Source organism: Zootermopsis nevadensis, unplaced genomic scaffold (assembly GCF_977971745.1).
Source record: "Zootermopsis nevadensis isolate Lab colony 2312 unplaced genomic scaffold, Znev_1.0 Znev_ptg000028l, whole genome shotgun sequence".
In the NCBI taxonomy this organism is placed as follows: Eukaryota; Metazoa; Arthropoda; class Insecta; order Blattodea; family Termopsidae; genus Zootermopsis; species Zootermopsis nevadensis.
This window is the reverse complement of record NW_028259160.1, coordinates 9,769,439-9,792,036: the sequence shown is the minus strand read 5'-3', so window position 1 is coordinate 9,792,036 and position 22,598 is coordinate 9,769,439. Positions and strand designations below refer to the sequence as shown.

The window sequence follows — 22,598 nt, the reverse complement described above, 5'->3', positions numbered from 1 at the left end:
TAGGCCAATGATCTCTAGTGATCACTCGTTTTAATTCACATAACTAATTCTGTCTGAAAACAGAAAATTAAGAAAAATATTGGGGACTGTAACCGACAATAAAATCTGAGATGAAGAGAAATTGCAGAATAAGGAATTTCGTGATCTTTACTTTAGTCTGATGGCTTATCCGACTTTTTTTAGAAAACATTCATCTGATGTTAACGGCATTACGACAAAGATAGGATAAAGTAAGCATTATACACCACACGTTAATCTCATGACTAGTACGAAGTTTCGTTAGAAACTAGTCTGTAAACTTATCGTCTGGTTAAGATTGTGTATTCGCTGTGCAGAGAAGAAATGAGAGTACATAATTTGACCGGCAAGCTTTAATATAAAGACATTATTCCTTTTATGCGATCCGCTCCCTCGCAAAACTCAGATATAGGCTAAATATATGGCTCTTTCATACATAAAGCCAACTCCGCGGCCGAATTGCTAGAACTCCTGTGTCACATTTAAATTCTAGTTGAAATCTCGGTTAGATAGCAGGTTATATCGGCCGAGAATTTTAATGATTTTCCTCAGTCTTTCCAGAAAAATTCATTATTCGTTAATAATCCTATAACTCGACATGTTTCAGTCTGACGTGGGCTATTGACAGTGTCGTTGAACAAAAATAAATAAATAAATAATTTAAAGAATTAAAACAAAACAACTAATCACAGAAAAAACTGTACTCAGTTTAAAAATTAATCATAAATTAATATACATTTCATTCACAAAATTCAACTGTTATTAGATGACGGTGTGTGAAATGCATTTGTGTCAACATAAATGGCACTTTCGTAGTGCGAGTGGGTATAAAAACCTATAAAATTGAGAAAAAATTTAAAACCCTCTTCTGGGTTGATGCGCCGTGTAGTCTTAAAATGTTTTACCGACATTCCAGAGGTGCCTGACGCCTCCATCTTCAGGGCAGCAAGCACCTATGAAACGTTGGTAAACTTCTAGCAGATTACACTGCGTATCATCCCATAAGAGTCATGTTCATAAGAACCTGAATCTCATTTTGAAAACCTACCTGCTATTTCTACGCCGTTATCTAGAACCTATTTTTAGATTGGAGTTTTCGGGCCCAGAAGCAGATGCGGCCCATTTCCTTCAAACATGTACCCCGCATTTTGGTCTAACACAGAGAAGGCTCTTGGGAGGAGAGGTGATAGAACTATAGCATAAATAAATATAAAATTAATACTTCATACTCATAGCGCAATTATTTATTTCACAATAACTGGATATTAGCCTAGAAATTTCACCTCATATATTTATTGCTAATTGTTTTCTTTAAAAAAACTTCAAACTGAAAAAAAAGATTTACGACAGTACCACCATTATCACTGTGAAATGATGAGTTCATAGGAAGTTAGTTGTAAAATCTTCAACACCTTTTTGGTTATAGTTTTAAAAGATATGCCACTTTTTATTTCATTTTTTTTGAAGAGGTGTACATTGCAACAATACGAAATTGTTTTATTTAATTTGAAATATGTCTTATCTTCGTGATTCATTTCCATCATTAATAGAATGTTTATTAGCGACTTTCTACTCAGATGAACACACGCTTAGACAGACATATTTAGCTTCGTCTCTCCAGAAAGAAAGAAAGAAATATGAAAGGGGCTGTTGAGAAGTTGCGTTATTAGGGATGAAGCCAATTATTTCTATAATGTCTATTATGGCTCGCTAAAATAACAACACAATCTGCACCATAAGTAGGAATTATCCGTTTACAGTGTCACTGTACAAAATCATTGGACACATTTTGTTAAACGTCCTTATTAAAATGGCTCTCATTCGAAACTAATCAAAAACAACGTATTTTGTAGTCTGTATAAATTCACACCATGACAAGTTACAAAAACCAATCAAATAATTCTATCAAAGAGTAATTTATAAAAAGATGGCTCTCTTTTACGGTCAAAATAGACCTATGTCAAAGCACAAATGTGTCTGAAGCGTGGAATCAATATGAAATAAGCGTGATATTTAGACGAAAAGTTACCTGTAACTTTGGCAACAGAACTTTTGAATTCAGAAAAAAAAGAACGAATCATAACTGCTGCAATAATACGAAAAGTTAGTATGAAGTTCATTTTCGTGTCAATGCTCAGGATACTTTTGAATTTGTATTGCAGGATCCCCTATAACGAGTTTTTTTATTTTAATTTACAACTAAGCACAGAAGTCAACTGTGGTTCTCTGGGTTGTGACGCTGTTATCACGTAAGTGGTAATCGTACCACTAAAATCTATGTTTAAATTTACTCGCACAAACTAAATAATTCAGTAAAACTGTACTGCATTCACACAAAGCTTCATAAAACTCCCGATATTCAGCTCAGTGACAATCAAAAGCAATTACGCAATGTGGCAATGTTACATCATTTATCAGGGAGACGGCTGGCGTCACTAAAGTCACAAAGATCAGAAAATGACTTAAAAACGAAAGGACAATGGTGGCTTCTCCAGTCATTCTACAAGCAGCAGTAATTAGTGCAAAGTGAATTTCAGTTGATTGCTCGCTAAAAGATCTGTGTGTTTATGTGTTGTCATTTACATTACTATTTGTACAAACAGATACAAGATGACGTACATACTGCTGCTGACGAAAACAGTTAGTTTTACAAAGAAATTGCCTTACTCTCTGTTCTACGTAACTTGCATGTGAGATGTCAAGTTTATAGGAACAGAGTGTGGTTATTTATCATATAAGATTTTCTTGGTGTTTGGCTATCAAAATACAAAATTGTTAGCCTTTTTTGTAGATTCTGATTCAGCTCAAAGGTACAGTTCTGACCATAGACTTTGCCGCGTTCATGAAACAATAACAGATTTTCAAGTATAGTTTTTCGTAATGAAACTTAAGAATCACAAGAAATTTAATGAATTACTGTATTTGATTATTTATCACTAAGACACATTGCTGATTTTATAATCACTTAAATACAGAGAAATGGATGGAATAAAACTGTTATGTACATAATGTGGTTACTTTTTTTAAAACATTTTCCTTTAAATTTATCACGTCTTTGCTGCTAGACAAAAGAACACTACATCTGCTGCCTTACCTTTATAAAGAGAAGGAACTGCAAGTTGAAAGCATAGTTGTAGAGATGTGGAAGATTTATCCACGACACTTAATGATTGTCAAAGTTACAACTGAAGATTTCTGTCTTCTGGGTTGTTTCGCCGTGTCGTCTGGTCGATGTTTACCAACGTTTCAGAGGTCATACTGCCTCCGTCATCAGGGCGATGAGGCAGCAAGGACCTCTGAAACGCCGGTGGACATCTACGAGACGACACCGCGCAACAACCCAGAAGACAGAAATCTTCAGACTCACCGCAGTGAAAACCTCAAATCTTACAGAGCTACATCTGTGCCTGTAAGAAAAATGGAATCGAAAGGCAGAAGGAAACTGTAATTTAGAATCGGTAATAGCTTGTTACATGTTCCACTTCGTCAACACACTCGTAGATATCTGCTCCTCACTTGTGGCAAGCCAGGCAAACGGACAGGCACGCGTAAGATAAGCAAGGCTATGGAAGCCACAAGAACATGGCGAGTGCAAACCGAGCAGGTGCTATTTTTTCTCTCTTCCTACCTAATTATTACTGCTGTTCATTAATACACGATCAGTCAGATATAAATTCTTGTTCCTTAAATAATAAAAAAAATGTATTTTGTACACTTTTACTCACAGTATAAAAACTAGAATTCTGTTCGTCTAAATTAGTTCAGCCAGATCAAGTCATGCATCTTACATTTAACACTGTATTTGTATCTATATATTCTTGGTTTATTTTAAAATGCTTTCGGTCGCTTAAATTATAAACATAAGCAGCAAATAATATGACAATTAAATAAAAACGAACTTTAAAGGATGTCGAATAAAACTGTAGTGACGTAATTTAAGATTATACCTTAGTATTTGTCTGGAGGGACTGAGGAAACCACAGAAATCTCAGTCAGCCTGTCTGGAGGCCAAGATTTGACCTGGGACCTTCCGAATATGACGCAAAAATTATAGATATTCCACTGTAAAGTACATGAGCCGGGATAGCTCAGTCAGTATAGTGACTAGCTACGGGCTGGACGACCGGGGTTCGATCCCCGACGGGGGCAGAGGATTTTTCCTCTAGCCTCTGCGTCCAGACCGGCTCTGGGGCCCACAGCCTCCTATACAATGGGTACCGGGGTCCTTTCCCGGGGGTAAAGCCGGCCGGGGCGTGATGCTGACCACTCACCCCCATCTAGTGCCGGGGTCAAGGAAGAGAGGAGCTATACCTTCACTCACCCCAAACGCCTACATGGCGTATAGTGGGACAAACGTTTTTTTACTTTACTGTAAAGTACAATGAAATATCAATAATTGCTTAAACAAAAAGTGAAATTTTGTTTGCATTGAGGAATCGAGCATTAAAGTTATCGACTATCGTATCATTCAACGCGATGTATAATCTGAGTTACAGGCAGCCGCGTTAAATAAACCAGAAATAAGTAAATAAATAAAAGAAGGGTAACTGCACTGAATTGGCGGTAGAGGTGGGTTAATTAGGCAGGAAACGTTACATTTGTCGCCAAATCTCGTCTTAATCTGTCAGAAGAACTGTACCTCACAGCATGAAGTTCGTCACTTCTAGTCGCAGAAGTATGTTTTTCTTTTACATTTTAATCTCGTATTAATTATCTATACACATAACATACAGGGGCTAGTATGTCAGTAGAGATTGGACATGAGTAACTGACGAAACAAAACACAGTCTGTGTTATATAAACAAACATACTCTTTGGTATAAATAAAATCCGAACAGCGCGTACTTTTACACATAGTTCAATCTATAGTACATAATTTATAATATCTTATTTGTTATTTTTTTAAATTTTGTTTTGTCTTACTTATTTACAGAAATTACTTACTCGTTCATATATTCAGTGTTTACTTCACACTCGACAATCGATTGTTTCGTGTGTTGCACTTCCCAAAAATGGCGGTGGTGACGACTATCTATAAGCCAGCAACATAGTTATTTTTTTCATTTCATTTTCTGAAAAGAAACAAGAGAAATACAGAGGAGGGAGGATTATGGCGTGACGTCAACATTCTCATCGTCCAAGGAGTACGACTCCCCCCTCCAACTCCCCTCATTTTATGTCGTCACTGCACTTATTCGGTGACGTCACATGGTCACTGTTGGCGTTCGGTTTGACTTCCAGTCCATTCACCATCTTCTCGATACTCTTTAGTTCACTGGCTGTTGTGGAACTGCTACCAGTTGGGGGAGTAGAATTTGCTATAGCGGGTGTCACATCTCCCGAGGAGGGTGGAGATCCTGATAATGGTGGTGGGGGCGGAGATGTGACGGATGGCTTGTTCCCAGAAGGTGTGGGGCTGTTACTTAGACTTCTGCTACCTGCACTGGGCAGCGTCGCGTTGCTGTGGCTATTGTGCAGAGAGCCTGGCGTAACCGTCTCAAATGCAGACCCTAGAGGCGAGCCTCCTAGCGAGTTTGACGTAGGGACAACAGGTAGGGTGTAAGGCGTAAAACGGTGGACTCCTGCCTTCAGCTGGTGATGCAAGGCGCCTGTGGGTGACCCCGAAGCGGTGATGTGGTGGGGATGGTGAGGATGTGTCAGCCCTGCAGCTGTGTACGCAGCTGCGTGGCTGAAGAGTGCAGGATGCTGAGCCGCTAACGCAAGCTGCGCGTTGAACAGCAAACTAGGATTCATTCCATGGCCCCCATGTCCAGCCGCAGCACCTGTGAATAACGACAGAGGAGGTCCTGGTGCTAGAAGAGGATGACCTCCTGAGGCGCCAGGGTACAACCCATGCGGGTATAGATATGGAAGTAAGTGTGGTGGGGGGTGTATGGGAGGTCCCACCGAGATGTTCGGCGAGGGGTACTCGGTGGTTGTGGAGTGTTGCTGGCCGGAAGGACCAGCAGTGGAGCTCAGTGTATCCTTAGGCCTCGGCGACGTGCTGGCAGAAGGTCTGAAGGCTGTTGTGGAGGTGCTGCCGGCACCTACCGACTCCGAACAGCTACTGTTATCGCTGTTGGCGTCTCTCTCGCTGTCATCCTGGGTCTGCGGTCCTTGCAGTCGGCGACGCATAGCTTCCTCTGCAGCCAGTGAATCTGAGCTTGCAGCTGCGGCCGCTGCGGACAAAGAAAACCACGCTAAGGGACGCAGGCGTCCGGTCAGGACACCCGCTCTGGCTTGCTAGAGTCACAAGGGTATGAGCCGTAGAGCTACTGCGGGTTTGATACGAACCATTTTCCTGAAACTACATATCCTGGACTGAAATGTTATATTCGTTGCATTTAGTGCCCAGAAACCTGTTTTAAACAAAATAATAGTACTTTGGCGGAATGCTTTCCATATTTCTTGCATGCACATCATTACAACTCAGATTACCAAGTTAGAGGACAGTATACCGACCCAGTCTTCAGCAATTTCGTTCGAACTCGGTGAAATGTTGAACTAACAATAAAAGGGAACCTAAGAATCTTGAGCGAAATACTTTCAGAGATGATATTAAAGACTGACACCGACCGACAGGAAAAACAGACTAATGTGGGCGCACATTATAAAGCGGACAGCACTTCACCTGAGTGGGGGTGGTGGTGATGTGCCGAGAGGGGGTGTGGCAGATGAGGGTGCAGAGGCAGGTCGGATGTGCCAACCACGTCCAGTAGTTTCTCCTCGTCAGGGTCTCCGGCACGGTGATGGTGGTGTTGTGTGTCGGGAGGCACGGACGCTGGCCCCCTGGCGTGCTTGCTGCCACCGTGGTGCTCTGCCAATCTCTGCTCGTCCTGGTGCCTCTGAGCGGCCAACAGCGCCTGTCTTCTGTAACAAATGCAACCCGTCTTACTCTCCGGATATTGCAGTTTGTCTTGTTTCATCCCGCTGGTAAATTGTGTTAGCTTGTGGCGTCAACTGAAGAGATAATTTAGCGTTGAGAGGAATGTGTCATAGAAGAAGCTAAGCATAGACGGGTTCGAAACCCGGTAGGGCAGGGGAAGAATTTTATTAGTAGCCACTTGGTCCCCAACAGACGATCGGGCACAGTTATCCTCCTACCCAACGGGTGTCGGGGGCAGTTTTTCCATCTCTTCAGACTTATAAAGTCTCGCTTTTCTGCACCTTTACGCTTTACTATGTATGTGATAAATTATATTCTTCTTGGTATACAATGGTGTATTTCTTTTACAAAATTAAAAGTTATTCATAAAAGTGTAAAATAAGTAGGCCTAGTAAGCCTAAGTAACTTTTCAGGAGAGAGGTGACGTACAACATACAATTCTCAATCTTGTGCGACTTCACATAAAACAAAATAATATGGAAGTGCAGAGTTTAGTGCTTGTGGTAAGTGACTGCGTATTTTTATTTATTTACGGCTTATTTATTAATTGTCATTGTAATTATATAGCTTAGAATAATAAACTGATTAGTGAATAATGATCTGCAAAGAATATGGAAAGAAGTAGCCGTGGCATCTGAAGGACTGAGGAAACACACGAAAACCTCTGTAACAATATCCGGTCTCCGGGCCGAGTTCTGAACCCAGAAACTTCCGAATATAAAGCAGGAGTACCACCTTCTCGGCAGCGACGTTCGGCACGGATCTGCAAGATTTTACATGACAATTGCGAATCTAATTCGCTTTACCGGCTATCCTGGTTGATTTTCTTCAGTTACTCCAGCATACAATCTTAAACAGGTCAAGATCGTTTTCATTAAAATCGGTCACGATTCATGATTCATAATCATAATTTGTCAGAAGTTTCAAGAATGGAGGGCTTGGACAAGGGCCGAGTGAAATAGCAGCCTTCATCATTATTTACTCCTATACCTGCAGTTAGATAATAAAATAACTTAAAGGAAAGCCATTTTGTTCTTCCTCGACGAGACAAGTACCTACTGTAGTTAATGAATTCAAGGAAAACACAGGAGACGTCGCAGGCAATTCGAAAACAAAACTTACTTCTTTGTTGGAAACAACTAGAAGACCCAAGCTAGTAATTTTCACGCCTATAATTACTGGAGGTGATAGAGCACCCCAACGCCTCTAATAATCATTAAAATTCCTTTTCTCTTTTACCCTTCTCATAGACTCTTATCCAGACCGTGCATAGCTAATGAAGGACACAAGAGCTGTACTTGCACCCAGAAGTCAAGGGGCTGCAGACGCTGAAGTGGGGAGGCTTACGAAACTACGTCAGTTTTCTGTCGATCGACATCACAGACGCAAAATCGTGCTGACAATGTGCATGTATATAACCGAAGATCTGCTTCTCCTTCCTCGTTCGTTGCACGAAAATTAAGTAGCTTCTTATAGACACATATCTGTAATTCTACATTAATTTCCACTGCAGATATACCAACGTGTCGTAATCTGAAAATTCATTACCGCATTCACAATAATATCCACTGATACCTAACACAAGCCATCTTAATCCAATATGCCTCACACGTAACTTTTTAAATACCCATTTAAATACTAAACCACTAACACTTCTACGTCTTCCAGCGGTGTTCAGTGTCTACAAATCAAATAATTACAAATTAGAAATGGGAAGGTGTTATGCGCTGTTACTGTAAGATGTGCAATGAATAATTACAAAAATCTCTGCCTAATACCTCCTGTTCTTAATGAATTTATGCCACTGATTTATATCGTTATTTATTCATAGGCCACTGTTGCATAACTCTGACTTCAGTTTTATCGATAGTACAAGAAATTATAGATCGAGGTCTACTAGAAATTTCTTTCTAAGATTTATAATACAGTTTTAAATTCAGTCGGCGTGAATTTGTTTATAATCATTCTGTTGTTATAAATACTATTCGTACGGAGAAACAGGTAATGTTTTCGTGAAAGATGGTTGAAACCTTCAGACCCCTAAATCTAAATATCTCAACAGCAAACAGTGACAACACAAATGCCTTCTGAACGTATGAAAACGTACATGTGAATTATATCACATTTCATATAAGCATGCAACGCTAGTTTAGGCTAACTGCAAATTTAATTTCAAACTGAAAACAAGAAATATGGCAATTGAGTGACTAATCTGTGTATAAAGTAGCCCTCAGCTCTGAAGTTGGAGGCAGTATATTCAACCGAAACGTTGGTGTTTTTCTACATGTCCACGCGACGTTAAAACGAAGGAGACCAACGTTGGCATCTTCACAGCTGTGAGTATATCAAATCTCGTAACAGTAAATTTATTTATCAGTTTTATGTGAATCCTTTGTATGCGTGAGGGGGAGGGGGGTTACAGAAGGCTAATTATGGTGACGTGAATATTTCTGATGTTTGAAGAGTTGTAGTTTGACAAGTAAAATTTGGTCAGAAACTTTTATTTATATGTTTGTACAGATGTGTCCGAATGTACCTGAAAACGAAATGGCGATGTCTGAGGTTATGTTCTCTACATAAATGGAAAAGAACTTTTACCTAGTCGGATTCCGTCCGGTTTACATGTTTTCTCTGAAGTAATTATTCACTATTCAGAAAACTCGCTGAAGAAATGTCATGTCATGGAGTAGCTTGCTTTAAATCCAGATTACGAAGGGGCCGAACTGTTCTGTCAGTGGGGGATGGTGATTTGGTAAAGTAGGACGGTAATTTGGAAAGATGCAAGTACTTTCACAAGAAAGAAGTGCGTTTGGAACGCAGCCAGGTAAAGATTTTGATGAGGGTGGAATTGAGATGTAGGGAAAAACGGGTAGGTTCCATAGTGGGGGTGGCTAATTTAAGCTTTCTTTCCTCTTTTTCCGTTTCGAGTGGAGAAGAGTTTGACTCAGCATCACGTCATCTCTCACTTCTATGGTATCGACCGTGTACGTTGGAGACTGTTGTGCCATCTATGGACTGTCACACCTCGTGGTGTTTCTAAGAGTTGGAATTTTGGAAGACACAAAAATACATCACTCTTTATTCACTGACGTCGAGATAAGAACGGAAATTTGGTGCATCAGTGAGTTTGTTTTATGATGTTGTATCACCTACTAAGATTTTCTGAAGCATAGAGTTCCTTTTACTCAGGCCTATATTAAGCGTAATTCCAAGCACGGAGTAGCCAATAACACATCTCAAGGCTATGAAAAACAAGTCGAAGAAATTTAGAGATTTTATTGAATTTAAGGCTCTCTCCTTTTTTTTTTATACAAAATCACATCTTCAGGAAATTAATCAACGTATTTATCTAAAATCCCCTAGGTTTAACATATGGATTCTATAGTTACGTCGTCCAACAAAAATTATCTCCATCTGTGTTACAGGCATGACTCTCCACTCACTTTCCTCGGCTAACCAATGGGTAGCGAGAACAATGTTTCCTTGGGTAAAGCTGTCGGATCGTGAAGCTTGGAGCTCAGTGCCATCTACAGCCGCGGAGCAGAATGCACATTGCGTCGAGATTCGCCTCTGCGTTCTAATGGAGCTGAACGTGATGATTTTGCTTTTGTGGATTCTGACACCTTGTGGACTCGTAGGTACACACAACGTTGCGGAGAAATATAATATCTCCACCTTCAGGGTTGAAGATGGAGACAGTATGTTCCTGCAAAATGTTGTTATCTATCCACGAGTCTACTTGGTGTCTCAACTGAAAAGAACATCGCCAACATTGTTTTGTTCAGTCTTGCCAACAAGTAAGAATTTAAATTCGTTTCGAAGACTTGCGCCTCATTATGCATGGGGTAACTGTCCATCTAGATAGCAATGGCGAGAAGACAAAGAGAAATGGGGTGACAAAAAAGGTCGCTGCGCATCGCGGGGACTGTTAATTTTAAGGGATGACGCTGGGAGGAAGAATGAAGGATGAATGAGGAGAATAAAAAAAAGCCTAGTTCCAGGGAATGAGAAGCAGAGGGTAACGCAAACTAAGCCAGAAGGGAGGGTGGTGTTACTTTAAACGTGTAGTTGAAAGGTTAAATTATTACATTTGGGTTTCACTTAGGTCACAAAGCCTTTAACTTTACATGGATGTGCAAATTTTATTAAATTTAAGCTACCACCACTATTGTAGGGGATGCAGAGGGCTGAGACATTTGCATGGAAACGAAGTCGGAGCATAGCAGATCAGGATGCATGCTACAGTGAGATAAGGAACACTTTGATGAATATCACGTTTCAGATAGGTGATATTTCCATTGTACTTGCCTGTAAATTGTTCGAATGAATATAAGTTTCTTTTTATTACACAACTTTAATCCGCTCTACAATAATAATAGAAGTATTCCATCAGTACAAATCCATAGAATAAGTACACAGTACACCGTCCACGAAGAAGTTAAGAATGAGTTTCAATATTCGGTTATAAAACTGATTCATATTTTTCCGGAATATTTAAAATTATACAAAAACTTATTTCGCCGGATTTATGTGTGATTATGAGACACAGACTCTTTTTCCAGTGAATTTATTTCTGATTTAAATTAAAGTGTCATACTGCCAAACTACTCGTAAGTTCCTGTAATCCTGTTTTGTTACACCCGTGGAGTGGATTAGGATGATGGGGACAGAGTTGGTTCCCGAAACGTCGGTTTACTACGGTAACCAGTTGACACGGCGGATTACCCGAGAAGATTTTATTGGTTAACTAGATGTACTTAATAGAATCGACTTTTATATCAGTGAAATTTCACTTAGAAAACGCGGTCTTGTGGGTAAAATTAGTTTGCATGACTGTACTAAGACAGCCGGTATTTGTTCGTCGTGAGGGACAAACACTCAGCTAATGTTAAGTTGGGCACCACAGACAATGGAGATTGAATTTCAAAGACTCCGACTGAACTAGTGATGTACTGTGGGTTGCAGATACATCAGGGTCGGACAAAAGAGAAGGAAAATTTCCTCCCAGATATCGTAATTGCACTGTGCTCGTGGTCAGGCTTTACTGCACCGTTACAACTTTTCTCTGGCTATCCATCCACTGCTGGCAGACATAAAAGATACACACGACATACGCAGATTTTCTGACACATTTGGCAAAAGCGCTGTCTCCTCTGAGGGCACTTTATACGTAGACGTTTCTAAACTGATTATTTTTCCTTTAATTTTGTTTTGTTGTTTCATTTTAGTGCTGCATATCTGTGTTAGTGTTTGCCGGTTACGGGCTCTTTGCTATTACCAACTGTGTCTTCCTAGACCACTTCGAAGATCTAGGGTTAGATGACAGGATAATATTAACACTCATTTTAGATATATTATTATTATTTTTACAAACAATCCTACAGAACTGATAATATAAACAATAGATTAGAAGGGGCTTTAGTGGCGTTAAAAAGCTGTGATAATATTTGTCACTTAACCTATATTTACACACGCAAGTACATATGTTTCGTGTTTGTTAATCTTTACAGTATGTCTAATTGGCTACAGTTTGCTGTTTCAGCCTCGCGTCCCACTTTAAAACGGCGTCGAATCTGGAGTAATAATTACGACGACAAAGTTTTTTCAGCCAAGTGATAGGTTAGAGGTTACGTCGCAAGTGGGTCTGGGGTTATGATAATAAGGCAATCGATCAGACCAGAATGAAGCAACGATAGAATAAAAAATGTCCCGAGCACATCTCACCAAGTGCTAGTCGATTCTCTCTGGCAATCTTTACGCGCGTCAAGACATACAAAGCTTTGTCGGGTATATTTTAGGCTGTGGTTTGATCTGAGCAGCGCCAGCCGACAATGGACGTGGATTAATCGTTAATTCGTCATGAATTTTCGCGTTTCTAATTCATCTACGTATTGTCCGATTTACAGGTTTCACTGATCCCTATGGCGTATAACTATGCTGTTTAGCTGTGTACGGTACACAGATTAAAATTAGTTTTAAAAAAAGATAATGAATGAATAGGAAAGAATTTTCTGGAAGAAATTAAGGCAAATCTCAGATGGATGATCATTAACCGAGAGATATTCGGGCAGGATAAATTCCTGACGCAAGTCTAAATCACTGTTAAACTATCCTGTGAAGGCTTCTAATTGAAAAGGTGATAGAACAAGAAATCTCACTCCAAAAATAGTAACCCATACATATTTTCACGTTAACTTATACAAACGCAGTAACAATAACAAGGCAACAATCTCAACTGAAGTTTAAAAACTGCATCGGTAGGCGTACAACAACAACAACTACTACTACTACTACTACTGCTACTACTACTAATACCACCACTGCCACTAGAGATCACTTCTGCTCTAAGTCCATAGTGTTAGTTTCTTATTTTACATGGAGATACAGAAGACGAAAACGCTTAACCGGCGATACGTGGAACCGGTCTGACCGTAGCGTAAGAACTACAGTCGGTAAGGTAAAATGTGGCTGTGACCTTTAACTGTAGGTACACAAGAGAAACGTGGTGTTCGTTATAATAATCAGTTCAACGGCACTGACAGCTTCATACTCTTGACGATTTTAATTGCAAATTAACAACGGCCCCAGCCAACGTACAGTACTTTGATGTCGGGGATCACTTGTTTCGAACCTGGATGATACAAATTGGCCCTACCCCAACACGTGTACGTCGAACGAGTCAATCGTTCAATCTGGTTTCCATAGAAATCAAGTCTTTTCTTCCGGTGGGAAGGCTTTAGGTTGTGGAGGCAGAACTCTACGAATTATTCTTACCGAGAAATTTAATGCTGAGATAAAACTCTGGACACGTATTTTGGACATAATCATTTCGAATCTCGAATGCATTATGGCTATAATTCCAAAAGTTCGACGTCATTTTTCTGTCTCTCCAAGCGATGTCATCTTGAAATAGGGCAGGATCGACTCCTTCCAAATCCTCACCAGTCATCATTCATGATAGAATCCTTATCACTTTCTACACTATATACAGCGGCGAGAAAAAAGTGTCAGATGAGGTTTGAAATTTTCAGGGCTACCAGAATTCAGACTGTGTTCTGGGTCGTGACACTATGTAGTCTTCGTTTTCAGAACAGAGGCTAGAGACAGTATTTCCTCCCGATGAGTCGACAACAAATACAACACAAAGCATGGTCACAATACAAAATATCAAGATCGGAGCCTTCAATCTGTGTTCTTCCTCTTTTGTGACAAAGTTTCACACCCGTACAAACAACAAGTAACAACGTTTTGTTAGAAAATAAATATTTTGTGATAACAGAACCAATTATTTACGTATAACTTACACAGAAACAAGATTTTATCTCGAGTTTACTAAATAAATGCAGTAATGAATTGCAGACACGATATCTGCTGAGAGTTGTAGGCCTACTAAACTTGTCGAGGTCAAATTAAATTTTAAGTTAAAGCTAGGGTACTGTATCCCGATAAGACCCTCATAAAGCAGCTTAACTGTACCATCAGTTACCGGTATGTGAAGAATGCTTTTAGACACACAGACGATTCCATGGAAAGGCAGACAGGGTCGGGTATTGTTCTAAACCAATTTGCGGGCTTTTAAACTCTAACGGCCATGTTCAGCATAACTACACGTGTAATCCTCTTTGCACACGTTAACGTGGACGAATGGACGAATACAGCGCGTTCGTATGCAGCCCCCTCGCGTGTGGTAAAGAGACGAACACAAGTCAGCACTGAGCAAATGCACTGGATAAAGATGAATGGTCGAATTCGAGCTATAGATAATATATCACCGGGGTTCGGTGAGAAGGGGCCGTTGAATTTGAACACAAGACCCGGAGCGTCAGTTATTTGTTTTGAATTTGGTGATAAAGACAGAAATTTAATATGTTTAAACGAACCAAACAGCTACCTTTTGTGTGTACTTCGTCATTTCACTGAACGAACAACAGTATCTCCTGAAATACGAACAGCGTGAAGTTACAGGTCTAACGGCGATAACAAATTTCGGGTTTCAATTAGTTTACAGTTGTGAAAAATTTATCATTCGCTTTCAGAAACTTTTTGGACGTGGGAGTGAAAAGAAGTGTTAAAGCTCCGATCATCCGGTCTGTAAACATAAGTACAACTGCTTAGCCCCGAAAGGAATAACAGCAGATTACTAACAAAACGAAAATCTTCCAAACTAGAAGTGACGCTGTACATGAACCTGCGGGAATACTCACTTTTTCTCTCGTTTTCCAGCGCCTGTGTCCCTGAACCCCTTTGCGAAGGGATTGTTGTCGATTTTCAGCTGCGTAATCTGCAAGAAAGAGATAAACAGTGCAGACACACGGCTCAGTAAAACAATTAATTTAACGTTACATAAAAATGCTTATTATCCTTTCTCCACATTCGTAATCTTAAGAAAATATTTATATTTAAAGAATACTGGGAAAGTGTTATTTATATACTTTTGTTATTTCGTAAGTGCTGTATTCTCTCTTACTATAAAATACTTTCATATCGATTAATGTATTTTAATTAAAATTTTATTAAACAGAATGGAGAATTCAGTACCGTTTAAATATTTTCACGTTAAAAAATTAAACTTGCATAGGAACATCGTACTCTGCTTTTATGTAATGTTCTCAGTGTCTTCAAAAGAATGTTGGAGGGTAGTACCTCAAATAAATTCATTGCGATCTCCTTCCACGCCCATACACAGGCAACATCTAAGACACTAACCCCAGCTCATCTTGTGCTATATTATCACAGCAGCCGAAAAACGCTCGTATTAATGTATAATACGAACTAATTAAAAAACCAATCAATACGAGCGGCGATGCCAGTTGCTATATTGCGTGTTATAAGCGTGTAGAACTTCATCTTGAATGATGAAACAAAGAGTCATAGGGGTTGGCAAGACAGACAAAACTTCGTACAGACTTACAGGACAAGCAAATCTTCAGAGAGAATGGCAGGACAGATAAATGTTTGCAAAGGCTGACAAGACAAATCTTCATACGGACTAGCAGGGCAGACAAAACTTCCTCAGAAACTAGCATAACAGTAAAAGTTTTCTACAGTTTCACACAAACGGGACAGACGAAACTTGATACAGGCTGGGAGGGCAGGAAAGATTAGTACAAAATGGCAAGACAGGCAAATCTTCATGCAGAATGATAGGACAAACAATGTCTAACCCGACTGGCAAAATAGACAAAGTTTGTGAACTCACCTTCTCGTTCTGGTAGGCTGTGACCGCTATGAATTCTGTCTCCTTGAAAACGTATGTACGAAAAGTGCTGTAAGGGAGCTTCAGAATATCGTTAGCTCTCACCAGATGGAACCTTGGTTGATATTTGTGCATCGAGTTCAGGATAGTCTGTAACACGTCGAAAGAACATGCTGTAGTTGAACATCGTATTGAAATTCGTCATTCTGTTGTTGCTGAAAATTTGAAAAGTAGACGAAACACAGAATAACAAAGACTACCCTCAGATTGACAATGAAGTAATTACAACTGGTTCGAATCAGGGTGAAGACGGTTTCTGTAGGTCAGGAACTAAGCACGATAGACGAACGGTGCTAAGCATTAGTGAGCTTGTAAGCGTTTGTCAAATTTCTCCTCAGTAACAGTGCATTCATTTACAAGGCAAAAACTCCACAGACACCGACGTCCAACTGAAGAACTGGATCATTCGTGACACGTGCACCTGCCTTTAGTCTGACTATACAAAGACGGTACGTGTTATTACAGAACTGAGGAGCTAAATAGGATACGCAGTCAATTAACTTTTAATAATGAAATACAACGAAATTTGTGATAAATTTATATGCAGTGTCTGCTATTTTAGGTTTGCTCACAGTGTCCATTAGTTTGAGATGTCTACATATTCCTTACGGCGAATTTAATTCATTAGGATATGCAAGAAAATAAAACAGACCAAGAACGCGTATATTTATAAAACATTTCCTTATTCACCAAGTTGCACACCGGAGGATTATGTTATAGTCAACCAAACAGACACTGCATTCGGCGAATTGCACGAAAAAGACAGTGGTTCATTTATTATAGGTCTACAAACATTACGTTAGACGTTGTCAGTTGTCTGAAGTCTATAGTCTCGACGTTTCCGGAACTGGCTCAATATCCTTCACAAATGACTGGTAACCATTGTATAGGGTCCATCCCATTCGACACAACTAATTTTAAAATAAATACACTAAGGATATATTCAGCTTAACAATTCTACAGTTGTACAATTTTGAACAGTGTTGAAATGCCTCGGAAAACTTTCGTAAATATCTGCAAAATAAAGTTTAACAAAATCCCGTTTAGTCATTGTGTAAGTTTTACATTCTGTACATACAGACGGACAGACTAAAGCAGCGCATTTAATACGCACTGCTCAGGGTTGCGGACGGTCACAATGAAGTTGTCACTATGACAACCGATCACCTTAAGATGGGAGTACAGCTAACTCCCAAAACGTCGTGTACATCGAATATACCTCACATAATACGTAATGTCCATCATAATATTGATAAATGTAATATTAACTACAGCACTGGCGACAAGAAGACACGCGTGGCTACGAAGAGGGTCTCGGGACCACCAGCCTTAATGTTCATAAATACCGTGAACACCGATATCGTATCTGTCTCCCGGTTCTAACAACTAAAAGAAGTCCTGTGATGGCTTTCCTCATGTCCCAGACATTATCAGCGCCGCACTAAACGTGAACTACAGGCCCTCCTAATTGCCCGGCTAGATGTCGCATTTTGTAAGGAACCGGCTCTCGTCACTACACAGCAAAACAGTCCTATGTCACAATTTTGGGAACCTGTAACCGAATGATAACGCGCCTGTTTCTTCCTTTATTTAATGACGCTGTCTCAACTCTATTACACAGTGGCACTGCAACAGGACTGGGAAGATGGATTTTAAAGGAAACTAAAAGGCCGAGGCCCATTTTAAGATAATATCCCATCATATACTTGGAACAAGCGAACCTTCCGTCCTTCATTCAGTACCTCTCTCGCACAATGCATGCAGGTTTGTGGTCGCCAGAACACGTAAAATGAAATGTAAGGAATAGGGACATATGGAGAAAAAGGAGAACAGGCTAAAGAATAGCAGAGAGATAAAGAAGAGAAAAGCATTTAGAATAACAACAAAATATAATTAAATGAATATGCTATAACTAATTATATATCATATTCATTCCATTGCTCTCTTGCACATAAAAGGTCATACCATACTCATCTTTTCTTCAACTGGTTTCTTTTCTTCAGGAAATTGTGTTCGCATTTCTCATCTCCCCAAGAGAGCTACATGCCCTGCTCACCTAATCCTCCTTGGTTGTATTACTTAGTTTATAGAATAGCTTTAAACGTATACCGCAGGCTGCTAGAAACGAAAATTGGTTTGAGGTCACGTCGTCAAGAAACACTCAGATTACAAAAAAAAACTGAAAGATAAGCTAAATCTTTCCAACCGACATTCGCCATATAAAACCAATGAAGATCTCATTAACGTGCCTCTCAACACAATATATCACCCTGATGATAAAAGCAGCAAGGACTTCTGAATCGTCAGTGAACTTCTTATCAGACTACACGACACTACAACCTACATGAGTATTCTCAGTATTTTAGGACTGAAGAATTAATGTGAAATCGGCAGAAATTCTCTTACGTGGTAAGTGTACACGTTTCTCGTACCCATATAATCCGATGTTAGTTATCTGCACAATTAAATTCAGCGAGTTTGTGATCGTACATTTGTAGGTGTTAAAAGTCACACAATTTTTTTTTGTACCTTAAAGACGATTTAAGTCGTTGTTCCACGCAGTAAGACCCCGACACAGTAGCCACTTTGCGCTATTCCGAAAACCTGAAAAGAAACTACTTGAAGAAGTTCCTAACGTTATCGGTGGAATAAATCGGTGTAGTATTTCAACATAAAGCCCCTTTTAAGGCGTCGCGTTCCTACTGGGATCCCAGTGAATCAAACCTAAGAACTGAGGATTCACAAAAATCTTCGAATAAAAAAAAGCCATAATGAAGCTATAACATGACAGGCCTGCTCTTTATGGAAATATTCATATTAAGGAATATTCTAAATTAAAAACCTCGGCAAGATATTTGCCTGTTGAATGGACGGTCACCAGCTACACGTATCAATGCACACACACATATGAGAAGCTTTTGCGACGTAGAACAGAAAACTGCGTTTCGAAGCCAGACTTGACTGTGGGATCGGACAACATACGGTCCAGACAAACGATGGCACAGCCACGGCAACCACACCCTCCTTTAAATCGCACCGGTGATTCAAAAACATCCCTCTGCACTTATCCGATTAGTCTCTTCAGAAGCAAGTGCATCTTTAAAAAGCAATCCACGATTTCCTGTCGTTGGACTCCTTGTACAATAAGACATGCTGTACCGAGCAAACATCTTCTGTGTTGACTTTACTGTGCTAACAACATTTTGTGAGCGTGTGTACAAGGAGCGCTAATGTGAAACCAATGTTAACTGTTCATTTAGTGGGCGACCGACAAGACTGTCTGATAATACCAGTAGCTGATGGCACCATGACTCTTGACCTCTACTATGTACAGCAGGACATCAATATGCAGTCTAGAAGATTAAGAAAGTCAGGTCAGCGTCACACTCTTCGGTCCGTTTGTTGGCCAAAGTATTTTAATTGTTTTAAGAGATGGCGGTGTGACAATTTCTCTTTTAATTCACGAGGTCTCTATGTACGGGGTACAAGACCACCGTGAAGCGAGCTATAGAGACAGAAGCCGACAGAGTGAAACTTAAGGTTCTCACAGCGGTGAGTATGAAGATTTCTGTCTTCTGGGTTGTTGCGCCTTGTAGTCTCATTGAGACTGATCGAAGTTTCAGAAGTACAGAAGCGGTATTAAGTATGTTTGTGTTGGTCTTCTGAGATGTAATGACGTGAAGACTTGTAGGAAGATACCAGTGCATGGACGGGACACACTGCCTCCATCTTCAGGACTGAAAATAGGCACAGCATATTCATCCAAAACATCGGTTTTTCATACAGGTTCAAACAGATTAATAACCCAGAAGATCAACACACAAATCTTCGCCGTCGGGAAAGCCTAAAATTTACTTACAAAGTAACTTTGTACTGTTACTCGATTGGCTCCATGTATTCTTCTCAGCATTTCGTTTCGTAAAAAAACCTTGAAACTGCGCCCTGGCTGTGAGTGACTAAAAGCTATGAAAATGCTTCCGTGTTACGCGCTCTGGCTGCAGAGATTTCGGTCGGGCTATAGCCAGAGCGGCGAGCGACGAAGCAAAGTCCACGGAACGGAAGCCGACTGAAGAGACATGCCTAATTAAGGCAGGCCCTGACCAACCACAGACAGACTCGCCGCCGAACTGTGTGCATCTCATTGGGAATTCATCAGGATGCTGAGAAAAGTGCGTTTTATTTTCATAGCCCATTAAACTTCCATGCTCCCAAATAATGCGTTAAGTTTAAAAGTTCTGGTATGAAGGAAAAAAGCTGTTTAGTCTCTGAAAAACTGCTTTCATATTTTGTAGGCAAATTATTTAATACCCTATCTATCTTCTACTGTTATATCCCCAGGGCTGTATTGCTGCACAACCTCCCATTAGTACTTTTCAAAGAAAAGTCCTAGTTTTAATTTTATCAGTATGTAAGTTCTCAGTTATATTTCTCTGACATTTCATGAGAAATAATTACTATTATTCCTTGTATGCATATCCATCAATATTAATTAAAAATCTTTACTGCCGAAGTAACACAATCAGTATGTAAATATTATTAAATAAAAGGGCAGATCCCCATGAAAAGCATTCGGACCCAAATTATGGAATGCAAGACTAAACCAAAGGCAAAACAACAAGTCTAGTGAGTTTACGTTGTCAAACAAAACATGAACAAAAATTAAACCGAAAGCAAATGTCACCAGAGGACAACGACAAATTTCTTCAGAATAAAGCTACATTTACGGATGACATATTCAACTCATTAAAAACCGATAAATCAAAACCAAAATAACGCCTAATTTGTACTTTTTGGACTATTTTTAAAACATCTTGAGTGTCTTATTAAATTGATTAATAACTGCAAGTTTATTTTAATGCTAAAATTCAACTATGCAAATCCTGCATTAACTTCCTTTGGATTTAATTCATGTAACGGCGATGAATATTCGGCATCTAACGGCCTAAGCAAAGTCATGGCTATTCATTTCATTAATAACCCAATTTCAAATTAGTTTTAGCCTCCGAGTCAATTGCTGCCTGTGTGACAACACAGCCTAAGAACAAAATCTTTGAATTTTATAAAGAATGTTTGTGTTGAGGCTACGACACTTGGTTTCCAATATCTTATCACTTATCCAGTCAGTATCGGTAAACTTTTCCCTCGAGGTAAAGACGGCCGGAGTTCTAACGCGATCACTCACTATTCTCTGGTTACGACGTCTAACTGTTTGTTTCGCCTTGTCTTTATTAACGTGAATTAATTCCGTGGAATTACGAAACAGGGTCTCTGTAAACAATTTGTCATAAAAACGAAGGAATAGCTGAGCCTCACTGAAACAGAACTGTTACAGCCAAGCTTTCGGCTCATTCAGGTGTGGTTTTTTACCTTATCCTAGCATTTCCTTTATCAAAATACCAGAAAAGTAACTTCACCTCACCATCTATAATAATCCTAACACTGCACCTAATTCGACTATTAATGACATCTAGAGTAGAAAGTCGTTCGTCATCATTATTTTGAACTATAATTTAGGGTTTAGGCCGTAAGGCCTGTTTCTATGAATCCCAGCAAAATAAAATGAACATATTCTAAAGTTTTACAATGCGATATTATTAAAAAAACTTTTTCAAGCATATCTTTTAAAATTGTAGATCAACTTTAGGCATATACAGAATTATTAATAACACTTTAGACACATGAACTCAATATGCACTTGTGCTCTATTGAGCAGTAATGGAAGACCAATTCTTTCTAGGTCTTTCATGTTCAAGAGTTGGAGCCACTGGTCGATCGTACGATCCTAAGTTCTAACGCTCACTGACCAATAGGACAGGTACACGTAACCGGTAATTGTCAGTATTATTATCATCATCATCTCGTAGTTCTGACAGTATAAAACTTATACAGGAACAGATGTTAATTCCATAGCTAAAAGGACTTTTATTCTTTGCCCTTTACAACTAAATAATTTATTAATTTAAACTCCCCATTCTTATGTATTAATTTTTAAACTTAATAGTAGCATATGAACTTTCAGAATAACTATGCTACATGAATGGTGCGGATAGGCCTATAGACAAAAAGGTAAATTAGCAGCAAACGTGAAGGGGGGAGTAGAGGAAACAATTCACCTGACTCTCAGCAGAAGTGAGCAGTGATTAGCTTCACGCTCCGACCGCTTTCCTCACCTGGTAACTGTCCTCGGTACCAATTATAATTGGTTTGGTAGGCCTAAACATGGCGACAAAAAGAAATGTCCCTGTTCTTGCCAAGAATCAAACGAACAGCATTCTTGCAGTCGTGATGTTGTTATTTTAGCTGAGTCCGAGTCGAGAAAGAAGCTGAGACGAACTTGCAAATTGTATGATGCCGGCGACCGGAAATCACGTCCTGCAATTCCTGGATTGAGGTGCCGACATTGTTCTGTTGCCGACACTCCATCACGGCCATGACAAT

The 22,598-nt window shown here is 39.6% G+C and overlaps 1 protein-coding gene across 9 annotated transcripts in view; it reads right to left on the bottom strand.

The window, feature by feature from the left end:
• Window positions 1–1,240: 1,240 nt before the first annotated feature.
• bi (T-box transcription factor bifid) overlaps window positions 1,241–22,598 on the bottom strand; it is a 349,399-nt gene continuing 328,041 nt past the window's right edge. For 7 of the 9 annotated variants that reach the window (XM_087357395.1, XM_087357398.1, XM_087357391.1 and 4 more), the window contains 4 exons: window positions 16,104–16,250; window positions 15,109–15,185; window positions 6,650–6,888; window positions 1,241–6,218 (listed from right to left, as the gene is read on the bottom strand). In XM_087357395.1, the coding sequence (XP_087213521.1) occupies window positions 5,188–6,218; window positions 6,650–6,888; window positions 15,109–15,185; window positions 16,104–16,250 (1,494 nt within the window). In that variant the 3' untranslated portion in view covers window positions 1,241–5,187. The remainder of the gene's footprint in view (window positions 6,219–6,649; window positions 6,889–15,108; window positions 15,186–16,103; window positions 16,251–22,598) is intronic. The other 2 variants (XM_087357396.1, XM_087357399.1) reach the window with 1 other exon arrangement.